The following is a 25,037-nucleotide window of genomic DNA, read 5'->3' on the forward strand; positions in this document are numbered from 1 at the left end:
AAGGGCCTAGAACTCTGCAGTAGTGTCAAGCTAGTGATGGTGAACTGGGGATGAGGGGAGACCAGGTGGGAAGAGGCACAAATTGGCATCAGATGCGTTCAAGGGCGAAAGATCAGTTACGGAGGAAAGGTTGATGTACGACGCATGGAAGACTGGAAGGATATGTTTCAGAAAAAGCATGTAATTTGGCAAATACGCTGAAGCAATATAAAAAAAGAAAGAAACAAAATATACATCCGCTACAGCCCAGCCGGTTCATAATACTCCTTGAACCGATCCGATTCCTCCAGGTCAAGATCCGCAATCACTTCCCAGCATTTGATCAGAAGGTTGGGAAACCGTGTCGTGAAGAAACTGAGGTATCCTTCCGGCAATGGCCCGACCATCTTCCTAAGCTGGGGGGTAAGGTCCTCGTAGTGGTTCTTCTTGTTGCGTAGCGCCCGCAGGAGATCAAGCATACGGTTGCCTGTGTACTTGCGCTGTTTGCCCAGTGAATCAACAAACTCCCTGGGCAAGGTCTTGAGGAAATCACCGTTGGTGATCACGCAAGGGCTCTGCTCCTCTAGCAACGCGAGTGCTGGCGAGGGAGGATCGCGAGGCTCCTTCTCGAAGTGATCTGAGACGTCACAAAGGAAATTGAGGCGCTTCCTGGGACTCCAAAAGAAGGGATGAGCCATGACACCGATCGCGGTGGGCCGTTTCTTGGGATTGGTGTTGAGCATGCTCTCGATGAGGTCTTTGGCATCATGAGCGTAGTCCCCGAGAACTTCGAGAAGTTGCAAGTCATATTTGCCGTTGCGAATGTTTGACTCGCGCATATACCGATCACCAAGGTCAAAGGGATGGTGTCCCTTGGTGAGGACATAGAAGAAGACCAAACCAAGGGAAAAAATGTCGATCGCTCGGGTGACGCGGCGCACGTTGACACCAGCTCCCACAACTCCAGAACCTGTACCGGAAGCACTGTGCATGCTGGAACCAGGGTCGGTAAAGGTCATCATGGCACCCGGTCCAGGGCCTCCATCGTCGTCAAGCAACAGTTCCGGGGCACGCCAGCCGGTCGTACCAGCCGCGTGGGCGGTAGTAGCGCCGAACGACGACTGTCCGCCTTCCAGCTTCTTGCAAAGGCCAAAGTCAGAAACGAGAATACGCGGGCGACCATCTTTGCCCATGTTGACAAGGATGTTCTGGGGCTTGAGGTCACGATGGACGATCCTAAGACTGTGCAGATGGCTCAAACCCTTGGCAACCTGGTACAAGACTCCCGGCATGTCGCGCTCACCCGCCTGAGCAAGTTCACGGAACATACTGGGCCGCTGGATGACATCTGCGAGGGAGGCCTGGCAGAGTTCGAGAGCGATGTAAAGGAATCCGGCAGACTGTTGTTGAGCGAAATACCGGATGACTGCGACAGTTAGTAAGGGGGACATGATCGATCAAGTTCACATGCTGATACCACTCACCGTTCGGATGATCGTCGCTCTCTCTCAGCAACTTGGTTTCCTGGCTGGCAATCTCATTGAACTGGACCAGCATGCGCTTCACGGCAACAGCACGTCCATCCCACTTTCCGGCGAAAACGATGGTACCGTTGCTTCCTATGCCGAGCTGTTGCTCCTGGTTGACCTCCAGACTACCCATCTTCAAAATAGGACCAGAAACATTATCGACACCATTTGGAATGGTGATGACGTCTGGCTCCAAGTTTGGCTGTTGGCCAATCTCTTTAGCCTTTTTGACGACTTCGTCCACAGTGGGCTCAGGGGGTTCGTCATCACGGGACTGGGTATTCTCACTTCGAGGACCCTTGCGGTGTTTTATACCGCCGCGGCGACCTCTGTGAGCCTTCTTCTTCGGCTTGACAGTTTCAGCAGGAGCATCATTTGCATCGCCGCTTGGTGGCGTCTCAGATGACTTTGGAAGGTCGGCAAACGTCACTTCCTTCTTTGCCAGCCCTTCATCTGAGCCAGAATCCCCGGCGGACGGGTCTGGCGAGGAGGTATCGGGCTTACTAATTTCCGCCTTAGCCGCCTCCAAGCGCGGGGTGACATCAGTTACGGTTGGTGTTGGCTCTGTACGGACAACGTGAATCCTGAAGCGTGAGAGGTCCACAACCTTTCTCCCGAGCGTTCTCGTGAAATCCACGAAACCCTCCAAGGAGTAGCCTTTCTTGGATGATTGAGGTATCCAAGCCCTTGTCCACACGGCAATGACAACCACAATACCAACCAGCAGAGTAAAGGGGTTGCGGAAAAAGTCAAAAGCTTGCACAGGGAGTGCCGTAGCAGTATCCGGTGCTGGTATCCCGGGCAGTGCCCCTGCTGACGACGGAAGCGTGGGGTTGCCAGTAATAACGGCGTCTCCGGCGGGAGGAGGAGGCGCATCCAAAAGTGGCACTAGGCGGTTGATTTCCTTGGGGATCCGCCAGTCGGGCAGATCATGAGTGCCGACGAGTGCTTCGGACAACTTGTCTTCGTCCATACCTTCCAACGGCCAATACTTGTGGATGGGGGCAGGCGGGGCGTGGAGAATGAGGGGATACTGAGTCCCCGAAAGAGCATACCAGCTACCCTCTTCAGTATGATTGACGAAAACCTTTCCGCTGCGAAGGCGCGAAATACCGGGATTAACGGGGATAAGAGGCTGGGGAAGGATAATCAAGTCGGTGTCGCTGCTGCCGGTCGGATTCCACTGACGACGAAGGACATCAAAGACGCGAGCAACAGGGGAAGTGAGCTGCTGGGAAAAGAGCGGCCGATCACCGCTCTCTCGATCAAGGCCAAATCCAAAGAAGGTGCCATCGGGTTTACCAGTGATATAGCGCTTGTCTGGTGTAGCTGAATGTTGCTGGCCCAAGTCGCCGTCCAAGACGTTGGGCGCCCACTCGGAATACTTCAGGGATGCAATTGGACTGCCGTCGGTGCGATACACACCGACAATGTATTCGGTACGGCCGAGGGTAATCGTTTCTCTGTTGCTGCACTCGCTGGTGATGCTGTTTCCGAGGGCATACTCTCTAAGGCATCGCTCGGACTCAATCTTATTGATGTTGACACCTCTGGGACCCAAGTTCTTGATCATGGCGCCGGTCGCGGCGTTTAGGGTCACCATGTTGGTCCGCTTCTCGCCGGTGTAAACGATCCCGTTCATATGGAGGCCGCTGTAGTTTTCCACCAGCTGTTTCATGGTCATGGTCATCTTGGTCAGCTGGGGACCCGAGTCGCTCGGTCTCCAGATGTATATCTCGCCGTCCCTTGTAGGCTCCACGATCCAGATCCAATGATCAATCTCGTGGTAGTCCTCATCGACGGGGGAGAGGGTGGTTCGGAAGTGCCGAGTTTCCACCATGGGGTGGTCGGCCTTGAAGTGCCAGCGCACCTCGCCACGGATGCGGTCGGTGGCATACAGATCTCCGTCAACGGTCGCCAGAAGCACAAAGTCTTCCACTTCCCAGTCCTCCAAGCTCCGCGCAATCTGGTGCTGCGAGAGCTCGGCCCCCAAGGAGCCGACCTTGTTGTATTGGGTCGGAGGTGCTCGAACGGACGAGTCCGGAGCAAGAGCGTTGGCGCGCACATTGTTAGAAATCAAGTCGGCATGGTTGTTGTTATTGTTGTTGTCGGATTGGGCATGATAGCTCAATCGGATAGATTCGGTTTTGGGCCCGTCGGCGATCTCGACTACGGTCCGCTTGCCACGGCCGTGAGTTCGGGGCGTCTCGATGACGGCTTGGGGGTGGCCTCCTGTCAGGGTGGACAGTGTAGCAATGTTGGGCGCGGCATGGTCGTCGTCCTCGCGGGGAGACCTCGCGTGACGCTGCGGCTGAGCATCAACGAGTTGGAGCCATTGCAAGTTGACTAGGAGGAAGGCGAAAGCCAAGATGACTTCGGGCCGGCAAGCGACGTGGCCGGACGGCCGTCGCAACATCTTGGGGACAACAATGCGGATGCTGATACTGGTAAGGCCGAAGCAGACCTAGAAGCACATCCAAGGCAAGGAATGCCAATGGTGTCGGTGTCTTGTTTCTGGTGCGTGCGCGTAAGAAATATGCAGGTCGTCGGCGTGTTTCGATGCGTGTGTGCAGCCGGTCGGTCGTGTTAAGACTGTACGGTAAAGATATGTAGAGGCAGGCGGTGTCGGGTGGTTGCCGTGGAGCAAGTCTGCGTCTGCTGGCTGTGTGTTGGTGGGTAGAGTCTGGATAAATACTGGGTAGAGCTATCGCTTGTGGATGTTGGTTTGGCGGAGTCGAGTTGGTTGTGCAGTCTTGGCGCGGTCCAGAGCTCAGAGCATTGGTTGTTTTGGCGGTGGGGAAGAATTGGGGAGACAAAGTTTGGGGGATGAAGAGAGATCCCCGGTGAAAACCAAAAGGGCGGCAGATGGATTTGTATGGAAGCAGCTGGATTCCGGCCCCTTTGTTTGTGTGCGAGGCAGGCGTGTGTGACTTATAGAAATCGGGTGGAAGGGACGGGGGAGCAGTACAAGACAAAAATGTACCTTTCGGCGTGTTTTATGCTAGCGAGATACTTCTTGGCTGTGACGTGCAGCGACGGGGTGAATGGGAGAGGGGGTGGCTGAATAGCTGACCGTTAATAAATTGACAGCCACCACCCACAGCATCACCCCAAGTTTAACGGAACTGATGCAATGAACGATGGCTCAAATAAAAGCAGCGACAATTCGGGCAACCACCATCTCCAACTCCCCACAATCAAAGTTCGCATCTGGTGTTGCCTGTGCCCTGATTACGCAGCTGGCGACGTAAGGGAGTCCTTGATAGCAAGCCGCGTGTCCGGGCAATCCGTGGATCCCTCGGTGCCTTCCTTCACCAGGGGACCCCTTCATACCTTCATCCAGCCCACGGTTGAGACTCCATTTCGGATCGGCCCCAGCTATTGAAACAATATCAGTTGATGATCACGACAATGAGTTCATCGTCTGGACTCGTTAGCGGCACTCAGCACTGCGCAATAAACAATATCTTGAGTCTTCAGAGGTATCCAACGGCTGACTTGAAACCTCCCGTTTCGAGTATCACCGACGGCTGGCTAGACAGAGTATCAAGATTCGCTATGTATCACACTCCTGGGGATACCGGCATAACGGATGTGAGGATTGGTCCGCCCCGTCTTTGTTATGGCTCCAGCCTTCTCGCATCAATGCTGCCCTATACAACCACAGAAAGTATAAAATCAGCATTTCGAAAACCCTTGCTTGATACTTTCGAGCAGCGACCGAGAGGGATGGTGGGATGAAACGTCACTGCCCTGCCCTTGACGGAGTCGTCCGGCGTAAGGTAGGCCTGCATCACAGCGAGCAAAAGGAAGCCAGAGGCCAAGAGTGGAATCAAGATGCTGACCACCCGAATCCCCCTCCCCAAACCGCCGGTCCTCCGTTTTGCGTAAGCCACTCGGCACCTTTCCCACCTTCGATTCCACGAAAAAGGTTTGACCTCAGCATCTAACTTCTTTTCCTTCATCCACATATCTCAATCCCGTCATCCGGTCATCCATGTACCCGACGCAGCGGGTAAGCAACTCGGACGGAGCCCGAGCTTCGACGGGAGCGGGAACGGGAACAGAAAACGGGGGGAACGGGGAAACGGCTCCACAGTGAGGTTCCCTGAAAACGAGATCCGGGGTCGTTCGACCCCTCGCTCTCAGACCGATTCAACCCTTTCAACCCTTTTGACAGCAGGCACTAGGGCAAAGGCCCGGCCACGGGCTATTCAACGAATCATGATCCTCCTTTTTCTTCCACTTCCCATGAAGTCAGAAGAGGCTCTCGCAAGTTGAAGAGACAAGGGACGGGTTGTCAACTAAAACCTCAAGCCCTTGCCCTTGCCCTGATTAACTACGACTGACGGGAGACTCCGAGTGACAGTTTGGCAGTTTTAACTAGTTTAGGTGAGCTGTTGATCCTCACCGTAACCGTTCACTATTCACCTGGGTTGTTCTTTGTGTTGAGCAGCCAGGCATCAAAGGTTTCTCTTGATCCAGCTGTTCGTCCACTCTTTATTGAACACGCATATCGGCGGCGTCTGCAGGCAGGCATCGTCGAAGAGGAAGCGGATCATGCCTCATGCACATATTGTTACCTACACCTCCTTTTCCTTTCGACCTTCAACCTTCAACCGGCCAAGCACTCGGACCTAACCTACGGACTAAAGAATTGTTGAGATGCAAGCAAGACAACTAGCCAACCAGCCAACCAACTGATTGTCCCGAGGATCAACACCGCGCGGACGCCCAGAAAAAAAAGAACACAAAGAAGGAAAATAAAAAGCATGACGGTGAACCAATGCAGTTCCAATGACGTGACTACATATCCCCTCTCTGAGTTTCTCTATCCTAACTTGTCAGTTCGATTCCGAGACCGCTCTTCCATCACAAGCATTGCATCAAGCAAAGCAAAGGCACAAGCATCAAGCAAGTCACAAGCACGCATAGAGTATTTATGCTAACAGTAAATGTACTGTACCTACATACCAACCGTACGGCATTCATCCCATCTTTTCCATCCACGTGCTTCATGAAGCATCTCTGCGTGGTTCTTTCATCCAATGCGGGCAAGCAACGACCTTTTCATCCCATCTGATAGCGGTAAAGTCAACATCTCGGGTTTTTTAAGGTCGGACTGACTCGGCCAGACTTGAAGTTACCTTATTCAAGTACGTAGGACGGATAAAAAAAAATAGCTTTTTCTTCTCTCCTCCGTTTTCCCTTCTCGTTCTTCTCAAGTTTTAGAATAACTGCCCCCCTCCTTCAGTTGGGGTGCCTTTCCCCAAAAGGGAACATTTCCATCTGATCTGATCTCATTCTTTCCACCTTCCTTCCGACTGACCACACCACCAACCAGCCCACAATACCACCACACCACCCGATACTACAACCCTGGTTAAGAAGATGCCTACATAAGATGCACCATAACCTGACCTTTTTCCCGTTTTCCACATTTCCCACACATTTCCTCAATGTTACCAGACTACCATTCCGTCTTCCGTCTTCCGTCTCCATAAACTTCCGATACCTCCAATAATTAAAGCATAAATCCCGGATATCTTGGAATATAGAGGGCATCGATGTGTTGACAGAGCGTTTTCATTGTCGAAACGGAACAGGGCAGGCTGTTTTGGGACATATCAATCATGATTACAGTGTAGTGCAGTGCAGTGAGTATTGTTCCTGTTGTGTGACTATAGAGGTAAGGTCTTTAGGTTTTGGTTCGTACGGTGGCTTCGTTTAGGGACTGTAAAAATACGATCTGACAGGCGGCAGCGGGGTGCCAAGGTCCCACCCCGCCCCCACTAAGTGATTATATTTGTACCGGGAAGTTTGAGGTGCACCAATCGAGTCTTTTGCAGCAAAAACGATTCAAGTCTGACAGTGACAGCGACCCCGACAGCGACCCCGATTGACAGCTTAAATGATAACGAATGAGAATAGCCTTAATCGTTATCGCCGTCCCAAATGGTATCGCTATCTCAATTGCTGTTGCACTGCAAATTTCATCGCAGTCCGACTTCGAAGCAAAACGAAGTACCTGAGTGAAAAGTGAGGGTTGAAAATAAGGGTCAAGAATGATAGTTAGGCTTGAGGGTTAGGGTTGGGAATGGGATTTGAGAATGCATGTAAATTGATTGGTTGAGAAAAGTAGGCTTTGATCCGCGTGACTTTCCGTCGCTACAAAAAAAATATCCTCTACCTTTCTCCTTCGCTTTTTTTCTTTTCTTCTTCCTTTCTTTCTTTCTTTTCTTCTTTTCCGTCTCTTTTTCTTATTTCCTTATAGTAGGTAGGTTGAGGCGCGCAAAGCTTGTATGCAGTTATAGCTTTTATTTGGTTATTGGGTGTGTGTGGGGTTTCTGTCAAAGCTCTCTACAGCTGGCGGGAGCTGGCGTTGCCTGTGTTCAATCGTTTTTTTACAGTCCCTAAACGAAGCCACCGTAGTTCGGGACAGCTGTCAACTTCCGTCCCATGTTACCTCATATATGAAGCAGGCAGGCAGACATGATCCTGACCTCGATCGAATACGTACGTGATCTATGTATGACTGTCACTCGTTTCGTTCGTTGGTTTGTTCGACTTTGTTCCTGCATTGTGTTATCGTAGATCAACTCATGGAAACTATATATAATTTCACACCGGAGAAGTATCTGATCTGGGGCACATATGTGTGCTGAAAACGTTGCGCTGTGGTTCTCAGTTACGTCAACTTTGAATACATCCATCCGCTTTTCGTCCCTCGTTCACCAACAGTCTGCGCTATTGTAATATCTCTGATCCGTCATTCTGAAGGACTTGACAAGAATTTCTGATATGGAGTACGCTTTAACATTCAACATCCTCCCATTACATAGCTACCCGCTCAGTGTCTCAGGCCTATACGGTACCTAACCCCACTGCACCAAAACCTGCTTCTTCTGCTTCTTCTTGCCCTTCCCACTCCCAGCGCCATCCGCATCACCCTCACCACCAGCCTGTTGAGCCGAAGACGAGCCCGACGCACCGCCGCTTCCGCTTCCAGCGTTCCAGTTAAATCCGGTCTCCTTGGGCTGACCAAAGTCTCTCCGCACCGCACCTCTGCCGTAGCCGAACAGAGTAGTAGTAGGCTTAGGCGCCGCGGGAAGTGCCGGGAAGGCGTCCTCGTTTCCGGGCTTCTGCATACTGCCACTGCCGCCGGCGACCTTCCTCGCGATGGTGGTGGCCGTGCTGCCGCCGCTGGGTCGAGAAGAAGATGCAGGGGCAGCGACGGGGCGGGAAGAAGATGATGATGAACCGGCGGCCGCGGCCGCAGTAAAGCCTGACAAGCCTGATGTGGTGGCGGGCTTCTTGGCTCCCGGGAGCGCAGGGAACGCTGCGGAGTTGTTGACGGTGGGACGAACATGGGCGGCGTAGGCGTTCGTGCCGGGCACGAGTCTGCTCGAGCTGCTGCTGCTTGATCCTCCGGCCTGGAGAGAGGCGACTGTTCGCTCCAGGCCACGCTCGCTAGCGCTGCCTATCCTGGTGCTGTTCTTGAGCTTTAGGACATGGTTAGAATGACGCGACTGTGCGTTTGCTAGGCCTCCGTTGGAGTGTAGAGTAACTGGGGTCGCCGAGGCGGCGGCGGCCCATCCGCTGCTTGCTGTTGTAGCACCGTGCATACCGCCGAGGCCTGGGAGACTGGGGTAGTCCTCATTGATGACTCGGTGGTTTTGCCATGCCCTATGGAGAGAAGCGCCCTTGTTCTTGTCATCAAACAGATCAGAAACCTCTCGTACCAGAGTGCCTAGTGCATTGGACGAGGTCTCGGAGAAGAGGGAGAAGAAAGCATCGATCAGCTGGTCCGCAGTCATCGAGCCCTTGTTAAAGTTCGAGATATAAGACCGGAACTGGTTGATCTTGGCGGTATCGTTGCCAAGGAGGTTCGAAGCACGCTCAATCACCGCACCGTGCCGTGTAAGACTAGCACGCTGCTCAGGGGTAAGAGACGAGAGCTCAGTAACGCTGAGGTTTTGCATGGCATCAATAATGGGCTGCTGCTGCTGCTGCTGCTCGCGTTGTTGCTGGGGCCTGGATGGTCGTGATTGAATTACAGAGGTCTGTCCGGCTGGGCGAGTGCCGGAAGAAGGACCCGCGCTCGGACGCGCAGAGGATGCTGACTGGGCAATAGCCATCTGCCGCTGAAAAGCAAGCTCGTCTCTTCGTAGAGGCTGAGCAGTACTGACGGGCAACGCCTCGGCATTGGGATCCCGACCGCGTGCGCCTCGCCCGTCTCTTCCCCCGCGACCTCTGCCGCCACGCTCCTCCTGGTATGAAGACCTAAACTCGAAGCCAGAAATGTCAACCACGCGTGCGTCTCGCCTAACATCCTTCGACAACGAGTTTCCGTGCTCGCTAAGCTGGTGAGCCTTCAGATCCAGCTCGCTGTCGAAAACGACAAACTTCTTTTCCAGGCAGTCCCGTTCCTGGCAAATGAAATGATCCTGCTTGAAATGCTTCTCCAGAGCATCGTAGTTCAGGTAGTAATGCGGTTGCCGGGAGTCGCGGCGATCACAAATGAAGCATCTCTCGTGCTTACTGCGGCAATGCTCGTAAAGCTTGTCGTTATCATAGAATCTTTCGCCGCAGAAGCCGCAGAGCGGATGTCCCTTGAACCCGGTCTGATCAACGGCACCGGGCTTGTCGTCGCCGCGGCTCATATGGTCGCGTAGCTCCTTATCTGTAAACATTTCGTGCTCGTGGGTGAAGACCTTCTTGTTCCTCGTACACAGGTCACAAAGCTTTTTGTGGTGAACAGAGCGCACATGGCGATGCAGATCGGGCCAACCTAGACCGGCGAAGTCACACTCTCCGCCGGGGCAGTTATATCGCAGGAGAAGGACAGTATCGCCAACAATTTCCTCGCCCGCGTACTTGATTCCAATGTTGTCATCCGTACTCGTAATTTCCTTGCTCGTATACTCTTCGAAGCGTTTATTGGGGTCGTCGGTAAAGATAACGAAGGGAGCGGCCGTCTAGAGGTTTACGCATGTCAGCAACTACCCAAAGCAAACGGGACCTCATGTTCCTCGAATGGCTATACTCACTCGGCAATGCGGGCATTCCTTGGTCTTATAAAGTGCCCTTAGCCGCAGGGCGCAGATATGGCATGTGGAATGGCCACAAGGCGCAACAGAGTGGTGTGTAATGGTGTTAGCGCAAATGAAGCACACCTCGTCGTCGTCGTCTTGTGCTTCCTGCTGTTGTGTCTTCCACTGGGCGGGGTTGCTGTCGCCGGAAGAGCTGTCCTGCAAGGCTGTAGGTGCGCCCTGCTGCTGTTGTTGTCCTCCACCTCTGCCCTTTCCACGGCCAGCACCAGCGCCACCGCGACCAGCACCATCACCACCCCGACTACGGTTGCCTCGAGGTGCTCCGCGCCCTCGGCCTTTACCCCGGTTTCCGTCGCCTCTAGGCCCCTGAGGGGTTGCTTGCTCCGTCGAAGACATGATTTCGAAAGATTTGGACCGACTAAAGGAAAGTGTCACTGCTGCCCTGTGTGGTGGTCGTGTGCCTGGAAATGGCTCGCTCTCGGAGACTCGTCGGTACGAGGGCGCTCTGGTTGCTGTACAGTCTTCGTGGGGGAAGAAGTTTGCGAGATACTGCGGAAGGAACAACAGCTCCCAGAAAAACTGTTTTGAATAGGGATAATGTGACGATTGGGAGACAGTTGGGCCAACTTGAGTCGGTTGCAGAGAGAGAACAGACGGAATGATTGAATTGGGGGTGTTGACGTTGATGGTGGGGTCCGGGAGCTTCTAGCATTTATTCGCCCGATTACCTAGCAAACAAACCGCCGGGGCTCGCAATTTTTTGTGGCGCCTCCCCTCAAAGTGCCCCCCAAACCAAAACCCGTCCAAAATGCCGGGGATTGCGGCTCGTCATCACCAGGTACACAGTACCCCCGAAAACCCAACATCCATGCCTCCCGTCGCGTTGCCTCCACGATGCTCGGTTCGTACCGGATACCAAGCAGTCAGTCCTACCAGAAATTGAACCAGAACAGTGGCTGGGCAGGGGTAGTGTTGGCGTATTATTTCTGTTTGGTGATCTTCAGGTCCATGATGGAGAGTGGCTCAGCTTCAATGGCATTGGCCGATTTAATTCGGACTACTCGGCAACGAGCGTCGAGGAGTCACTCCCCGAATTTGCATAATCTGGCCTCTCGCATAGAGATTGATTCATTCTGACAAATATCGTAAATATCTAGGCGGTGCTGACATTCTGGATACGGCAAGTCTTTTTTGGTATGCTTGACCCTGGCGACTCTCGTAAAGGGGGGATTACATATGTACATACACTGCCTGCTTACATCCCCTTTTATCGGCATCAGCCTTATCGGAATCTTGGAAGCGCATGTGAGAAGGACCGGGTATAAAGGAGAAATATCGCTGACATCTCGCCGTGCCTGTTTTCCTGTACCCTCGGCCGTCATGATACTGAACACCACTAATGAAATGGTAAGCTCATACGCTAGCTTGTATCTCCCTCCAAAATGGTATGAATTGGGCTAAGAGAAAACCCCCCTTGCGCCCCTGAGGAAGACCCAAAGACAAACCCAGCAAATAGTGAAAACCGAGAAAATGCGCTGCCCCTTTCACATACCTCCTTTCAACCCTCAAACCATGAAAACGAGACGTACTGTGGTATACTAGTAGTTCCGAAGCCCCAGATATTTTCCAATGACGCCATGCACGCCCAGCCTGCTACCTAGCCCCCAATGACCCAATACCAAACGGGAAACCGTCCATCTCAGATCAGACATGTTACTCTTCGATCGGATAAAGCTGGTTGCCGAGCAGCTTGTTCATTTGGAACATGTTGATCGAATTCTGCTTGAAGACGGCCTGCAGTTTTTCGTCGCAAATGATTTGTCTCTTGTCGCTGGGATCCTGTAGCTCGTTCGCCTTGATATGTTCCCAGAGCTTCTTGACGACTTGCGGGCGTGAGAGCTGTACTCGGTTAGTCCTCCATTCACGGCCTGTTGGGTAATAACCACAAACCTGAGCTTCTCCGCAAACCTCCTGGAGAGGGTAACTTAGGTTGAAAGGCTTCTGGAAGCCGCCACCCGCCTTGCGCTTCTTGGTTCCTTCCACCGCTTCGGGCTCCATATCACTATCGTCGTCGGACTTGACACGTGTCGCGCTCTTCTTCTTTGGTGTCTTGGCCTTGGGTTTGGCCTTCTTGGTCACCTTTGCTGCGCCGCCACCTCGTGTTCGGGGTCCGCGAGACAGCTTGTTCTCCTGCGCTTGGAGTTCGGCGGCCAGACGGGCGTCGGCGTCCTCTGAGCTCTCGCGCTTTTGTTGCTTCTTAGGCCGGACTTTTATTTCGGCATCGGTAGCAGCATCGTCTTCGTCGGCCTCGGGAGTCGCCTCGGGAGTCGCCTGGGGAGTTGCCTCGGGTGTTGCCTCTTCGGGTGTTGGCTCTTGGGCGGCCTTGCGTGCTGAAAAGGCGTCGAATCGGGCTTCTATCAAGCCTTTGATGGCGTGCTATACGAATTCCGGAACTGTCAGCAGCTGATCAAACAACCGAAACCGGAGAGGGTGCTAGGAGAGCACTGGAGTTTCTAGTAGAAGCAGCAAGCCAATACAGCAGACGAGACGGGCTTTGGCACTGACCTTTTGGTCACTTAGATCCTTGTTTATGGCCGCTTCCATTTTCTGCCGAATGGCCTTGCGAGAAATTGTGTCGAGGTCGGCGGTTTCAAGGATCTCATCGATGACGCAGGCGTAGGTCGCCTCCTCCTCGGGGGTAACTAGACCGAGTTAGCATAGCTCCATTTGGAAGGGGAGACAAGCTTATGCAATATTCTTACATTGCGCGGACATGTTGCTGGTGTAGCACGATACACCCACTGACAGGAGAGATTGGGAATGATAGGATATGGTGTCCAAGGGAACCTTGTGGTGTGCTAAAAGCTGGCCTGGCAGATGATGTAAGGGCCGGTAGCTTCAGCGTGTGGAATAGCCTCCGCCCTGACGAGAGGTTCAGGTAAGAATGATATCCGGAGCGTTGCGAGTAAACAGCTGGGGTAAACAGATGGCCGACTGCGGACTGGTTGAACAAGGCAGGAAATTTGCGGGCGCGACAACTGCACTTCGTTCAACGCGACAACAGAATGGCCGTTCTTTGCCGTCCAAATTTAGACTTGAAAGACAGGATGCGTGTGGGCCGAGTTGAGGTGAAAATGCTCGCAAGCAGCAACAGCTTGGGAATCGGGATGGAAGCTCAGAATACCGGACAAAAAAGCAGGTAAGCTTGTCGCTAATGTAGGGGGCGCTTGGAGCAAAAGCCGGTGAAGATGACGATACGCTACGAGATGGTCGCGAAAAAGGATGGTTGACCGATCAGTGAAGGATGATGGTATTGTCCCGGACAAGTTGACAGTAGTCTTGACGAGTATTTGATGCTGGAAGGAAAAAAAAACACCACGTCCTGCCGGCTGAATTGGGTCGGGTATGCCGGGTGCCCTGATGTGATAGGTATAGGGATGCTGCGATGCGATGCGGTTGTGTGATGCGATCGCGTAGGTACGGTGGAGAGAGAGTGTTTGAGCCGTAGAGACGTGTAGGCGCACAAGCAGCGAATGCAAATTCAGCGGTTTCTGATGCAGATGGCCAGCCCAAGCGCAAGATGACCTCAGGTACCTGAACTTGGAAGTCCTGGAGTGGAGTTCTAGAAACCTATGCGATTTACGGTTCGCCGTCTTCTTAAGTTGCAGTGTCTTGCGGCGTCCGGGAGTCTCAGTCCACAACACAGTGAGGTCGGTCGCGGTGTTGGTGGTTCACGGTCCGCCAACCGTCCGCCAAAACCGGAAGAAGTGAGGCTTCTTTGTGGCTGGTTTGCGACGGTGATTGGTCCTATTCACTTCCATGAGCCCCACCTTCGGTCCCGTCTGCCGTCCCGGCTCGTCTGAGATGGAAGGAAAGTGGGGTGGGGTGGTGTTCAGAGGCGGCGATCCCCATTTCAGCCAATCAGTGTGCCGAATTGCGCGACACTAGCTCTCAGTTCGCGCTGCCGCAAACATCCACGCCGCCGGTGGCCGGTTGCCGGAATGCGGGCAGCCACGTGATGCGGAAGCCATGTCAATGCCGGAGGACCCTTGGCCGACCGAAGCGAACTGCTAACTCCAAGACTTTCCTCTTTCGTCCAACTTACACCATCATGTTTCCTCTGCACAACGATGGCAATCTGGATGGCATCATAGTAGGGACGGAGAGATGCAATGGAACCCCTTTTCCGACGCAACTTGGTCTAGCCTTTGCATCTCCCTCATCCATTGCTGTTTTTGACGATCCATGGTCAGTCGTTGGTTAACCCATCACGCCTATTCACTCGCTTGGGATAAATACCAATGTCACCCACCTCCTCTGCTCAGTTGGCACTCGACAATCCGCATCACCCAAACTTGGCATATCGCAAAGGTTACGGGAAGAAGAAGGAGTATCCGCTGCTCCTCGTCGGTTGGGTCTTCATCATTCACAATTGCAGTGCAGGCCAGTCACTATGACCGAGACTCCAAGCAGGAAGAAAAGTCTACATCTGGGCTTACCAAGGGTCTTCATCGCACCACCATCGAATGTGACCGCCACGGCCTCTCTGTTTCTTCGCCGCGAATATCAATCGAATTTCTTTCCACTGGGCGACAACACCATCAGCTTCGGTCAAGCGCATCTCGCTTCGTTGCCAAGTGGCCCGGCGTATGCAAAAGGCTAGACGGCGCAAAGCGGATTGGAATGCTATATGGGCAAGTCCAGTTGCAGGGACGAGTGTTGTTTCAGAACTCCAATGCCGGGGCGAATGCGTACGATATGCTTGAACATGCCCGGTTCAGTGCGGTGTGGGATATTTCGAACAAACACAGTCTTCCAGTAGACAGGAGAAAGGTCTCTTGGAACTCTTCGCAGAGCGTGGAAAGGGGACGCAGTGATATATATCCGTGTACCTATCAGCAAGGCTGCAAACACAATGTACTCTTTCAGAGGGGAAGAAGAGGCCAGAACGACGTTCATAATGCACCCCCGTGACATAAGAGGTTCGGTTCTCGTCATGTTTCTTGTTGCTAAAAAAATGCGGTACTAAGAGTCCAGATATAGAACGAAAGACGAGTGGCATTCCAGTCAAGTTCAACATCCCGCTCAGCTGGAAACCCTTTCCACCTATGTACTACTTGAGGACTTTTAGCCAGTCTTTTCACGCTTGATGCGGCACGAGCCTCATGTCCTACTTACTACGTGAAAATGGCCGCAAATAGCCACCATCTCGGGACCGAGCCTGGTCGCCAATGAGATGCTAAACAACCCGAGAGAGGAGAAAAGGAAAGAAGACTTCTCTTGGTACTTGTAGAAAGTGCTCCCATCTCCCTCACCCGAAATCCCGGATTGGTATCAATTGAGCTGAAATTGTCACTCCGTGCAAGACAGGTGAATCCGCGCGCTCGTCTAACATCCCGTCGTTCCCTCCCTTCACAAAGCTCTAATAATACTCGAGCATATTTTGCGGTGAGCTTTCGCACAACATGTGCATGTTTCACATACAGCTCCTCCGATGTCGAGGACATTTCAGCAACCAGTTGACTACATGGCCCGTATGCATCCAAATGGCACAAGAAGACCGGAATCAGTTCTAAAGGACAGGAATTTCATGACTTACGCGGCTTCATACGACTAACAATGCCGTGTTTCCGAGCTCCTGAATACATTAGCGGATTACCCCACGGCACGACTCAAGGCGAGGCGTAGAAGGGGAGAGAACAATTGGTAGACTTCTTCGTAGCTACTACTTACTACGGCACAGCAATCTGCCTTCCGTTCGGTGACGAGGTCTTGATGAAGCTCCGGCTGAGCCTCCTCCATGCCGGTCCCCGGAATCATCCCGTCGTCCGATTCGGTCTTCATCATGTCCCGCTCTCCGCCAAACCCAAAGGTTTCGAACCTTCCCAAAATACCGAAGCAGCGAATCAATTCGCAGTACTACCTGTAGCATTTGCTGTCTAAGACAGTTCAGTTGCAGCTGTTTCCTTGGTCCGGGACTTCGGTCACCGGTGACAATAGTTACAGATTGTCCGACATACAACGAACGACGACGGCTTTCCAAGCCTCACTTACAACTGGAAGGAGCTCCAGTCATCAGATATGACACTCGGGTGAAGCAGATATATAATCCCCACGAGGTTCCCGACTCATGGAGGCTCCGAGGTTTTCTCACAACGCAAACCACAGTATTACAACAATCATCCCACTCCTAAAGCTATAAGCTCCAAGCCAACAGTCCCAAGCTCCAACTCATCCATATCGCTCAAGCACACCTCACCATCAACATGTCCACCACCGCAATCCCCGTCGCTTCCTTCGGCAACAATGCCGCAGTCGCCCAAGCCATTCGCGAAAAGCTCCTTCCGGAATATGACGGTTCGTCCCCTTTGTCCCCTCGTCCCCTTCATCCCCTTCGTCCCCCTACTCTTCCTCCCTTCCCTTCCCTTCCCTTCCCTTCCCACCACATCCACCTCCACATCCACATCCACATCCCCTCCACCGTCCCCATTACATCAATAGTACCCCTACTTAATACCTACCCACGCACCCAAAAACCACTCTAACAACCAAAAACAGTCGTCCACACAACCCTCACCCTCTCCACCTCCCTCTCAGAACTCCCCGCTCTCTGCAACGGCACCTTCTCCCAGGGGACACCCTCGTCGAACCTAGGCTCCAACGCCACGGCCTCTACCCCGGCCGATCTCAAGGTGCCCAAGGCCATCATCTTCGGCGGCGGCGTGTCCCCTTCGGACGCCGAGCAGGTGAAAGAGGCGGTGCTGGCCCAGAACCCGGACCTCAAGTTCGTCCGGCTCACGCGGGAGGATATGGTCGCTGCGGGAGCGGAGGGACCGGATCCGGAGGTGATTGGACGGTTGTTGAAGGAGAGGTTGGCGGAGGTTTTGACTTGAGGCCTTGAAAGTTGGTTCGTGTTCGTTGTGGTTTGGGACGGGGCCTGGGCAAGGTACCTAACCAGCTAGCTTGCTATGCTGGAGATGGTGAAGGGGGATGGAATGCTTCAAGTGGGAGTTTACAAAGGGGATAGGTGACTAGGTTATGTTGGGTTGGAGTCTTGATGGGTTGTCGAACGGGAGTTGGGGGAAGGTTTCCTAATTGGACGTAGGTTGAGAATGTTTGTTCCTAGTATTGAGTATTGACAGACATGAGAATATAAAACACTCCTTCCCTCGCGTTTACTCCAGACCAGGCTTTGGAATTGAGGTAGTTTTTGCATCTGAATGACCGGCTAGCAGATTTGGATCCTCGAAAGAAGGTAATTACACATACAAGGCAAGACTTGTTAGCAAGAATAAGGGGTGAACGTGAGATGGCGTGTCTATTAGTTATAGGTCTCTTTTATATCAGTTATGGCAACATTGGGCGCACGGTATGATATCGTGGTTTAACATCAACAAGAAGCAAACGTCGGGCTGGGATTGGGACGGCGAGACCACACACCATCAAGCATTCAGCACTGCTATGCTCAAGGTCATTTACATAGTCTGCTCTCCAACTACTCCTCTCGCGCATCAGATCGCACGAGTTTAGTGCCTCTCCCGCCTCCTGGGGGCCGCTCTTATTATGTCGTCCACACGCAGAAGCAACTATTCGCGACGGTTAGCATTATTGTAGCCGTATCAATCAAATAAGGGTTACATACCTCAGCGGCTTCACTGGCCGAAGAGACGACAGCCTTCTTGAGCTTGTAACTTTCAATGACACCCAAGTCCCTCATATCGGTAATACCGCCTCCTGGTGTCATGAGATCCAAACCATAGGTGTTCAGACCGTCGTAGATAGCCTTGCGCAACCGGGCAACAAGGTCTCCAGAGTCAAGACCAGCGTTGTCCGCCAGGATGGTAGGCAGTTGCCTGAGCGCAGTGGCGAAAGCAGACACGGCGGTCTGCTTCTTGCCCTCAACCCGAGTAGCAGCACCCTCAACAGCCTTGGCCATAACCATCTCGGCGCATCCACCACCCAATGTTGTCCTGGGCTCCTTAACGGTCTGTGAAAGAACGGCGAGAGCGTCGTGCAGAGACCTCTCGGCTTCGTCGAGCAACTGATCGGTAGCACCACGGAGAACGACAGTGCAGGCCTGGCCGGCAGCGGTGCCAGAGAATCTGATAAGGGTATCCTCGCCAATAATAACCTCCTCGATGACGTCGCAGTATCCAAGCTTGACCTGCTCCGGGTGGTCGAAGGTAGAAGCGATCTCACCACCGGTGACGAGGGCAAGGCGCTCAATGCCGTCGAAATCGGCGTGCTCAATCGACATGATGCCGGCATCGGTGAACAGCTGCTCGGGCCAGTTGTAAATCAGCTGCCTGTTGATAAAGCAGTTGATGCCGTGCGCCTTGATCTTCTCCACCTTGGCCTTCATCTTGTCCTTCTCGGCCTTCTCGAGCTCAGCGAGCTTGCTGGTAGAGCTGACCTTGACACGCGCACCAAAGATCTTGACCTTGTCGGTATCCATCGATGTGTTGGCGATGAGGATCTTGGCCTTCTCAAGGCGCTTGGGCTGGTTGACACCGATCTTCTTGTCGAGGATGAAGCCATCGTCGAGGTATGATTCGCTGAGCTTGCCGCCGGACTTCTTGATGATCTGAATGTGACTAAGGTCGGCGGAACCCTTCAGGCGCAAAATGGCCTCGGTCGCGAGCTCGGCGAAGTGGTCTCTGTCTTGCGCAAGAATCTTGGAGCTGAGTGTTGTGCGCGCGATGGCGACAAGGTCTTTCCTGAACGCCTCGGGGTTGCTGCTGTGGTCAACGGCAGAAGCCTCGAGGGCCTTGAGCGCAGCCTGGCTAGCTAACCGGTAACCCTCGATGATGGTCTGGGGGTGGATCTTCTTGTCGACAAGCTTCTCGGCCTCGCGCAAGAGCTCGGCGGCAAGGACGGCAACAGAGGTGGTGCCATCACCGACTTCGTCGTCCTGGACCTTGGAGATGTTTACGAGGACCTTGGCGGCGGCGTTGTCGAGAGCGATAGACTTGAGGATAGTAGCACCGTCGTTCGTTACTAGAATCTCACCGGTCGAGCTAGATGTTGTGATGATGCGGTCAGCACATGACGGCGGCGCGTCAAGCATGTAGGCGGGGGGTTTAGTGAACAAACATACGCAGACTGGAGGATCTTGTCCATGCCCTTGGGACCAAGTGTGCTCTTGACGAGGTCGCCAACGGCAATGGCGCCGACGAAGGCACTGAGACGGGCATTCTCTCCCTTCTCTTCTGTGGTGCCCTCCTCGAAGATCTGGGTGGGGCTAAACGAGGCCTGGAGATGGTCGGGCGTTTGGTTAGTTACGGTGAGCTTGGAAAGGTTCCCAAGGTGGTGTACAAATCAACTTGCCATGATGTAGAAGAAGCTTAAATATTAGACAAAAGGTCGGGTTTACGGGGTGCACGGGGGGTTGAGGTCGGAAGAGAAGAAGCAAGCTTGGTATATTTTAGGTGGACGTATGGATACCCTGAACGCGAAGCCTCCTTTCTACAGTCTGCCAGCGGGATGATGCTCTTCTGGATTCTAGGCACTTTTTGGACGGCAGGCCACGGCAAAATTCCAGAGCTCCTGTCCCTCCTTTACCTCACCGCCTACGACAGGTGGCATAAAATGCTTGTCACTCGAACGCCAGGCCGTTTGCCCCTCCTTTGACAGACAAATGTCCAACTGAGGTGGGCAGGAGGTGACCCCACTTGGACGTCTCCCGTGGGGAAGGAAGAAAGGGGGGAGGGGAGCTTTGGGCTGGCGGCGGCGGTGGACAGTGGTGGACAGCGCAGCACTTTGGAGAAGGAACTGCCGTCGAGTGTTTCTGGCAGGCATGGGCGGGAGTGGCCATGAGGCTCAAAGCTAAATCGATGCCTGCCCGTCCAACGCAGTTCCTGACTTAAAGCTGATGGCAACTTGAAACTTATGAATGACTGCTGAAAGCGGCCAGACGCTGCCTTGGTCAATATTTGTTCCGTGCACAAAACGAATAATACTTAGCTCACTGCCTGCCGCCATCATCTTGTGAGATTGAAAGAAAGGAAAAAGTTTAAGTTGAAGAAGCCCAGTGACAGGGCAGCATCGAGTACTTTACTTTCCCAGGCCGAGTCCACTGCAACTGTGCAATATCCATGATATTGGGAAGGTGCGTTGTGCGTATAGTAGGGAAGGTATAAAGACTTGGAATCTTGGGGCTTCTGTAGTTAGCTTTTCCTCCTAATCAACCACCACTTTATTCCCAAAACGGCCCCCTCCTGGCCGACTGTATTCATAGTGGCTTTCAATATCTGAGGCTCCTTGAACCTCCAAACTATCCACCACATCATTGCATTCACTGGCATAAAGTCCCATTTTAGCGATTCCAGAGAGAGGGGATCTGGTAGGGTAGCCAATCACCGTGCACTATTGCCTCTTAGAGTGGGGCATTTCTTTCGCGGTCTTCCCTGGTCCTCTGGCCGTTCTCACTGAACCCCACCACAATCTGCGCGCTGCGCACAAATTCTCACAATAATCCTGACGACCGCATAGCCAGCACGTTGTTCCGCCCGCGGTATCGCAGAAAAAATCCGAGCCCAGATCCCGTCATCCACCAAGTCCAACCACCACCACCAGAGGCGCCTCCCCGACCCCTACATCGCCAGCTACTAATCCCCGGCACCGACCAAGCGTAACATATTGCCGATTAATTGCCCAGCATGGCGCCCTCTTTCGACCACCTCCGCGACGAGGACCTCGACGAGGATGACTTCGATGTTGATGAGGTCGACATTTCCGATATCCGCGAGAAGTACGAGGTTCAGCTTGAGCAGGGCTACGATGCCTTCGTCGTTGTCGATGGTCTCCCTGAGGTTAACGAGGAGCAAAAACCCAAGCTCGTCAAGTTCTTGTTGAAGAAGCTCAACACTGTTGGCAAGACCCGGGAGGACCTGATCTTCATGCCCATGGGCGAGGATGGAAAGTCGCTGAGGTATGCAACCCAGCCGCCTTAAATGATGCGCATCTACAGACCGGCCATCCATCGCTGCGCCCGACCGCGATGTGTCCCTATGCTGTGGATGTTGGCTCCCTGACCAGGGCACTGATATGGATTCTGTAGATTCGCCTTCGTCGAGTACTCGTCGGCCGCCGAGGCTGCTGCCGCCTGCAGACAGCTCGACCTCGTCCCCCTCGACAAGAAGCACACCCTCCGCGTCAACAAGCTTACCGATGTCGACCGCTATGGTCGCGAGGGCCGTATCGATGACGAGTACACTCCTCCCAAGATCGAGGAGTTCCAGGAGAAGGAGCACCTCCGCTCCTTCATGGCCGACCCCAGCGGCCGCGGCAGAGATCAGTTTGTTATGTTCAGGGGAGAGTCCGTTGGCGTTTTCTGGAACAACGAGAAGGATACGCCCGAGAACATTGTCGACCGTCAACACTGGACCGAGACCTTTGTGCAGTGGTCGCCCCTCGGTACCTATCTCACCTCCGTCCACGCCCAGGGTGTTCAGCTTTGGGGTGGCCCCTCGTGGACCAGGCAGAGGCGTTTCGCCCATCCCTTCGTCAACCTTGTCGCCTTCTCACCCAACGAAAAGTACATTGTCACCTGGTCCAACAGGCCGATTTCGATTCCCGAGGAGGGTCACCCTGCTCTGTCGGTAGAAGACGACGGCAAGAACTACGTTATCTGGGATATCGAGACCTCAAAGCCCCTCCGTTCTTTCGCCCAGCTCGACACCCCCGCCGCCGCCGAGGGCGAGGCTCCTAAGAAGGCCCCCAAGTTCCCCTGGCCCGCGTTCAAGTGGTCTGCCGATGACAAGTACGTCGCCAGGCTGAACCCCGGCCAGTCCATTTCCGTCTACGAGCTCCCGAGGATGAACTTGTTGGACAAGACCGCCATCAAGATCGAGGGCGTTGTGGACTTCGACTGGGCTCCCGCCACCGTGCAGCGCGACGGTGTCAAGACCTACGAGCAGCTTTTCTGCTTCTGGACCCCTGAGATCGGCAGCAACCCCGCCAGAGTCGGCTTGATGAGCATCCCCTCTAAGCAGGTTGTCAGGTCACTGAACCTCTTCAGCGTCTCGGATGCCAAGCTCCACTGGCAGTCTGAGGGTGCTTACCTTTGCGTCAAGGTTGACCGTCACTCCAAGTCCAAGAAGTCTCAGGCTACCACTCTTGAGATTTTCCGTGTCAAGGAGAAGGGTGTCCCCGTGGAAGTTGTCGACACCATTAAGGATACCGTAATAAACTTTGCCTGGGAGCCCAAGGGCGACAGGTTCGTTATTATCACCACCACCGAGCCTGTCGGTGCCACCGCCGTTCCCCCCAAGACGTCGGTCGCTTTCTTCTGCCCTGAGAAGGCCAAGGGCAATGCTATTGGAAACTTCAAGCACCTCCGCACTCTCGAGAAGAAAAACAGCAACGCCATCTACTGGTCGCCTAAGGGACGTTTCGTGGTCGTTGCCACTGTTGCCAACACTCAGAGCTCTGATCTCGACTTCTACGACCTCGACTTCGAGGGCGAGAAGCCCGAGTCCGACAAGGACCTTACCGCCAACCTTCAGCTCATGAACACCGCTGACCACTACGGTGTCACCGACGTCGAGTGGGACCCCTCGGGTCGCTTCGTTGCCACCTGGGCTTCCGCGTGGAAGCACTCTGTAAGTACCATGGATATTCGATGAAGATGATATATAGCAGAAATCACTAACATGAGCCAAAAATAGATGGAGAACGGATATCATCTGTATGACTTCAAGGGTGAGCAGCTGCGCGAGGAGGCTATCGAGAAGTTCAAGCAGTTCCAGTGGAGGCCGCGCCCCGCTACCCTCCTTAGCAAGGAGGAGCAGAAGGCCATCCGCCGCAACCTCCGCGAGTACTCGAGGATCTTCGAGCAGGAAGACGCCGAGCGCATCAGCAGCGCCGACGTTGCCGTTGTCGAGGCCCGCCGCCGTCTCCTCGAGGAGTGGTTCGCTTGGCGCGAGGCCATCATGCAGGAGGTTGCCGAGGAGCGCGAGATCTACGGCCTTCCGGCGGATCCCGCTGCCGAGCTCATCAAGGCCAAGACCCCCGAGCTTGCCACCGACCAGGAGGAGCAAGTCATCGAGGAGATCATGGAGGAGGTGTTGGAGGAGACCGAGGAGATCGTTCAGTAAATGCGCGAACAGGCGGCGGCAGTAGTTTGATATGTTGTGAAGTTCCATGGCGTACCGTTTTTCCCGTTTTCAAAAAGGTCATCTGAGGGTACAGTGAATAAAATGAACCGGGTTCTTTCATATCTCTGGGCCTTTTTTCTCTCTCTTCTCTCTACGTTGTACCTGTTTGTTTGTTATAAAAGCGGTGCATGCGTAGACTAGTCGGTGGCTTCAAAAGAGCTGTTTCGTTGGCTTTATTATCGTTCGGGTTTCCCAAATCAGCGTCAGAGTTCTTCTAATGACCTGAATATCCTGTTTAACTGAAGGTTCGATATCTGGAGATGACTGTAACTGGAGTACCGGCCACCTGTTCGTTAGATGTCCGTTACGAGCATGTCAAAACTTACCATTATATTTCTAACTGCGAAGAACTGCCATGTTCTGGTCTCGTCTTTGCTCAAGTACTCGTACGCCCTGTTCCCCAAAATAATCGAACCCAAAATCTGAAGCAAGAGCATATAAGTCCTCAGCACACTAGGCCTCTACTAGCACACAAATTAGCACCGAATCGAAAACATTTACGTTCGACTTAACCCTGCTTTAACCAAAACCAGGTGTTTCTCGAGTCGTCCAACTAGCCCTCGTGAATTTTCCTCGGCCCCGATTGTACATAAACATCGTGCGTCTAAGTCAATGTGCGAGGCCAAGTATGCGAACACTCCCGTGGCAATATGTTCACTCGTCTAGGAAACGAAACTCAAAAGACGAAAAAAAGGAACTACGTACACTTCCAAGATATTTACAGTTTTTTACAATCCGCTGTCTTTTTATGAGGCGCCTCATTCGTTTCTGGACAAAACAGGTAGAAGAGCCGGAACGATGTGAGTGTCTATCGAGTACCCTGAAGACGGCGGGCGGTATCATTTGATATTCAACTTCGGCGCGTGGTGGTGGTGTCTTGATATTTCGTGAACGCTCATAATCTAATGTGTATTTATGCTTTCAACTCTGTTCCGTCTCCAGTTCTACACCTCGGAAGTCTGGTGCAAAGGCAGTCAACTAGGAAAAGGGAACTTCGGAGTCTTTTGCCAGATACCTGGTGCCTGACTGGTGCTTACGGTCGAGGAAACGATGTTTGTTTGTCTCGGTAGTATGATGGCTTACCTCGTGGTTGAACGGGCGGGCTTATTTGGGTTGTGAAAACACGGCCAAGTTCTGGATTTAAAAGCGCGGATTTGCGCGGTGTGTAGTAGTGTCTTGTGGGTGTTTGATCAAACGAGCAAGCTGCTTTCCAACTCTGGCGATGCCCTTCGATGGACGGTTGGACAGATGGATGGACAAAAGTCATGTCACCATGAACGTGGTGAAAGGAGGATAAAGGACTTGAGTTCCAAGTACAG

The 25,037-nt window shown here is 53.3% G+C and overlaps 7 protein-coding genes across 7 annotated transcripts; 3 read left to right on the forward strand and 4 right to left on the reverse strand.

Moving 5' to 3' along the window:
• Nucleotides 1-239: 239 nt before the first annotated feature.
• On the reverse strand, nucleotides 240-5,479 carry B0H65DRAFT_441780 (uncharacterized protein; the record flags this gene model as incomplete). The annotated part of the gene is made up of 4 exons (XM_062825547.1): nucleotides 240-1,405; nucleotides 1,464-3,972; nucleotides 4,842-4,886; nucleotides 5,447-5,479. The coding sequence occupies 4 exons, from the start codon at nucleotides 5,477-5,479 to the stop codon at nucleotides 240-242; spliced, it is 3,753 nt and encodes a 1,250-aa protein (XP_062683322.1).
• A 2,551-nt stretch (nucleotides 5,480-8,030) lies between these two features.
• On the reverse strand, nucleotides 8,031-11,234 carry B0H65DRAFT_462847 (uncharacterized protein). The gene is made up of 2 exons (XM_062826660.1): nucleotides 10,559-11,234; nucleotides 8,031-10,486 (listed from the first exon to the last, which is right to left on the reverse strand). Exons 1-2 carry the CDS (start codon nucleotides 10,955-10,957, stop codon nucleotides 8,384-8,386), a joined length of 2,502 nt encoding a protein of 833 aa, XP_062683323.1. The 5' UTR covers nucleotides 10,958-11,234; the 3' UTR covers nucleotides 8,031-8,383.
• An 874-nt stretch (nucleotides 11,235-12,108) lies between these two features.
• B0H65DRAFT_170174 (SWIB/MDM2 domain-containing protein) lies at nucleotides 12,109-13,759 on the reverse strand. Its single transcript, XM_062821353.1, has 4 exons — nucleotides 13,324-13,759; nucleotides 13,127-13,263; nucleotides 12,512-12,997; nucleotides 12,109-12,460 (listed from the first exon to the last, which is right to left on the reverse strand). Exons 1-4 carry the CDS (start codon nucleotides 13,334-13,336, stop codon nucleotides 12,275-12,277), a joined length of 822 nt encoding a protein of 273 aa, XP_062683324.1. The 5' UTR covers nucleotides 13,337-13,759; the 3' UTR covers nucleotides 12,109-12,274.
• Nucleotides 13,760-14,559: 800 nt separating this feature from the next.
• Nucleotides 14,560-15,717, forward strand: B0H65DRAFT_462851 (uncharacterized protein). Its single transcript, XM_062826661.1, has one exon. It carries the CDS (start codon nucleotides 14,807-14,809, stop codon nucleotides 15,533-15,535), a length of 729 nt encoding a protein of 242 aa, XP_062683325.1. The 5' UTR covers nucleotides 14,560-14,806; the 3' UTR covers nucleotides 15,536-15,717.
• Nucleotides 15,718-16,827: 1,110 nt separating this feature from the next.
• Nucleotides 16,828-17,454, forward strand: B0H65DRAFT_423967 (uncharacterized protein; the record flags this gene model as incomplete). The annotated part of the gene is made up of 2 exons (XM_062824486.1): nucleotides 16,828-16,918; nucleotides 17,120-17,454. The coding sequence occupies 2 exons, from the start codon at nucleotides 16,828-16,830 to the stop codon at nucleotides 17,452-17,454; spliced, it is 426 nt and encodes a 141-aa protein (XP_062683326.1).
• A 417-nt stretch (nucleotides 17,455-17,871) lies between these two features.
• B0H65DRAFT_170236 (chaperonin Cpn60/TCP-1 family) lies at nucleotides 17,872-20,010 on the reverse strand. The gene is made up of 6 exons (XM_062821354.1): nucleotides 19,889-20,010; nucleotides 19,791-19,813; nucleotides 19,659-19,742; nucleotides 18,204-19,578; nucleotides 18,002-18,147; nucleotides 17,872-17,879 (listed from the first exon to the last, which is right to left on the reverse strand). Exons 1-5 carry the CDS (start codon nucleotides 19,889-19,891, stop codon nucleotides 18,088-18,090), a joined length of 1,545 nt encoding a protein of 514 aa, XP_062683327.1. The 5' UTR covers nucleotides 19,892-20,010; the 3' UTR covers nucleotides 17,872-17,879; nucleotides 18,002-18,087.
• A 723-nt stretch (nucleotides 20,011-20,733) lies between these two features.
• B0H65DRAFT_170277 (eukaryotic translation initiation factor 3 subunit B) lies at nucleotides 20,734-23,818 on the forward strand. Its single transcript, XM_062821355.1, has 3 exons — nucleotides 20,734-21,491; nucleotides 21,621-23,163; nucleotides 23,230-23,818. Exons 1-3 carry the CDS (start codon nucleotides 21,220-21,222, stop codon nucleotides 23,656-23,658), a joined length of 2,244 nt encoding a protein of 747 aa, XP_062683328.1. The 5' UTR covers nucleotides 20,734-21,219; the 3' UTR covers nucleotides 23,659-23,818.
• Nucleotides 23,819-25,037: the final 1,219 nt, after the last annotated feature.

Source organism: Neurospora tetraspora (genome assembly GCF_033439725.1).
Source record: "Neurospora tetraspora strain CBS 560.94 chromosome Unknown B0H65scaffold_3, whole genome shotgun sequence".
NCBI lineage: Eukaryota > Fungi > Ascomycota > Sordariomycetes > Sordariales > Sordariaceae > Neurospora > Neurospora tetraspora.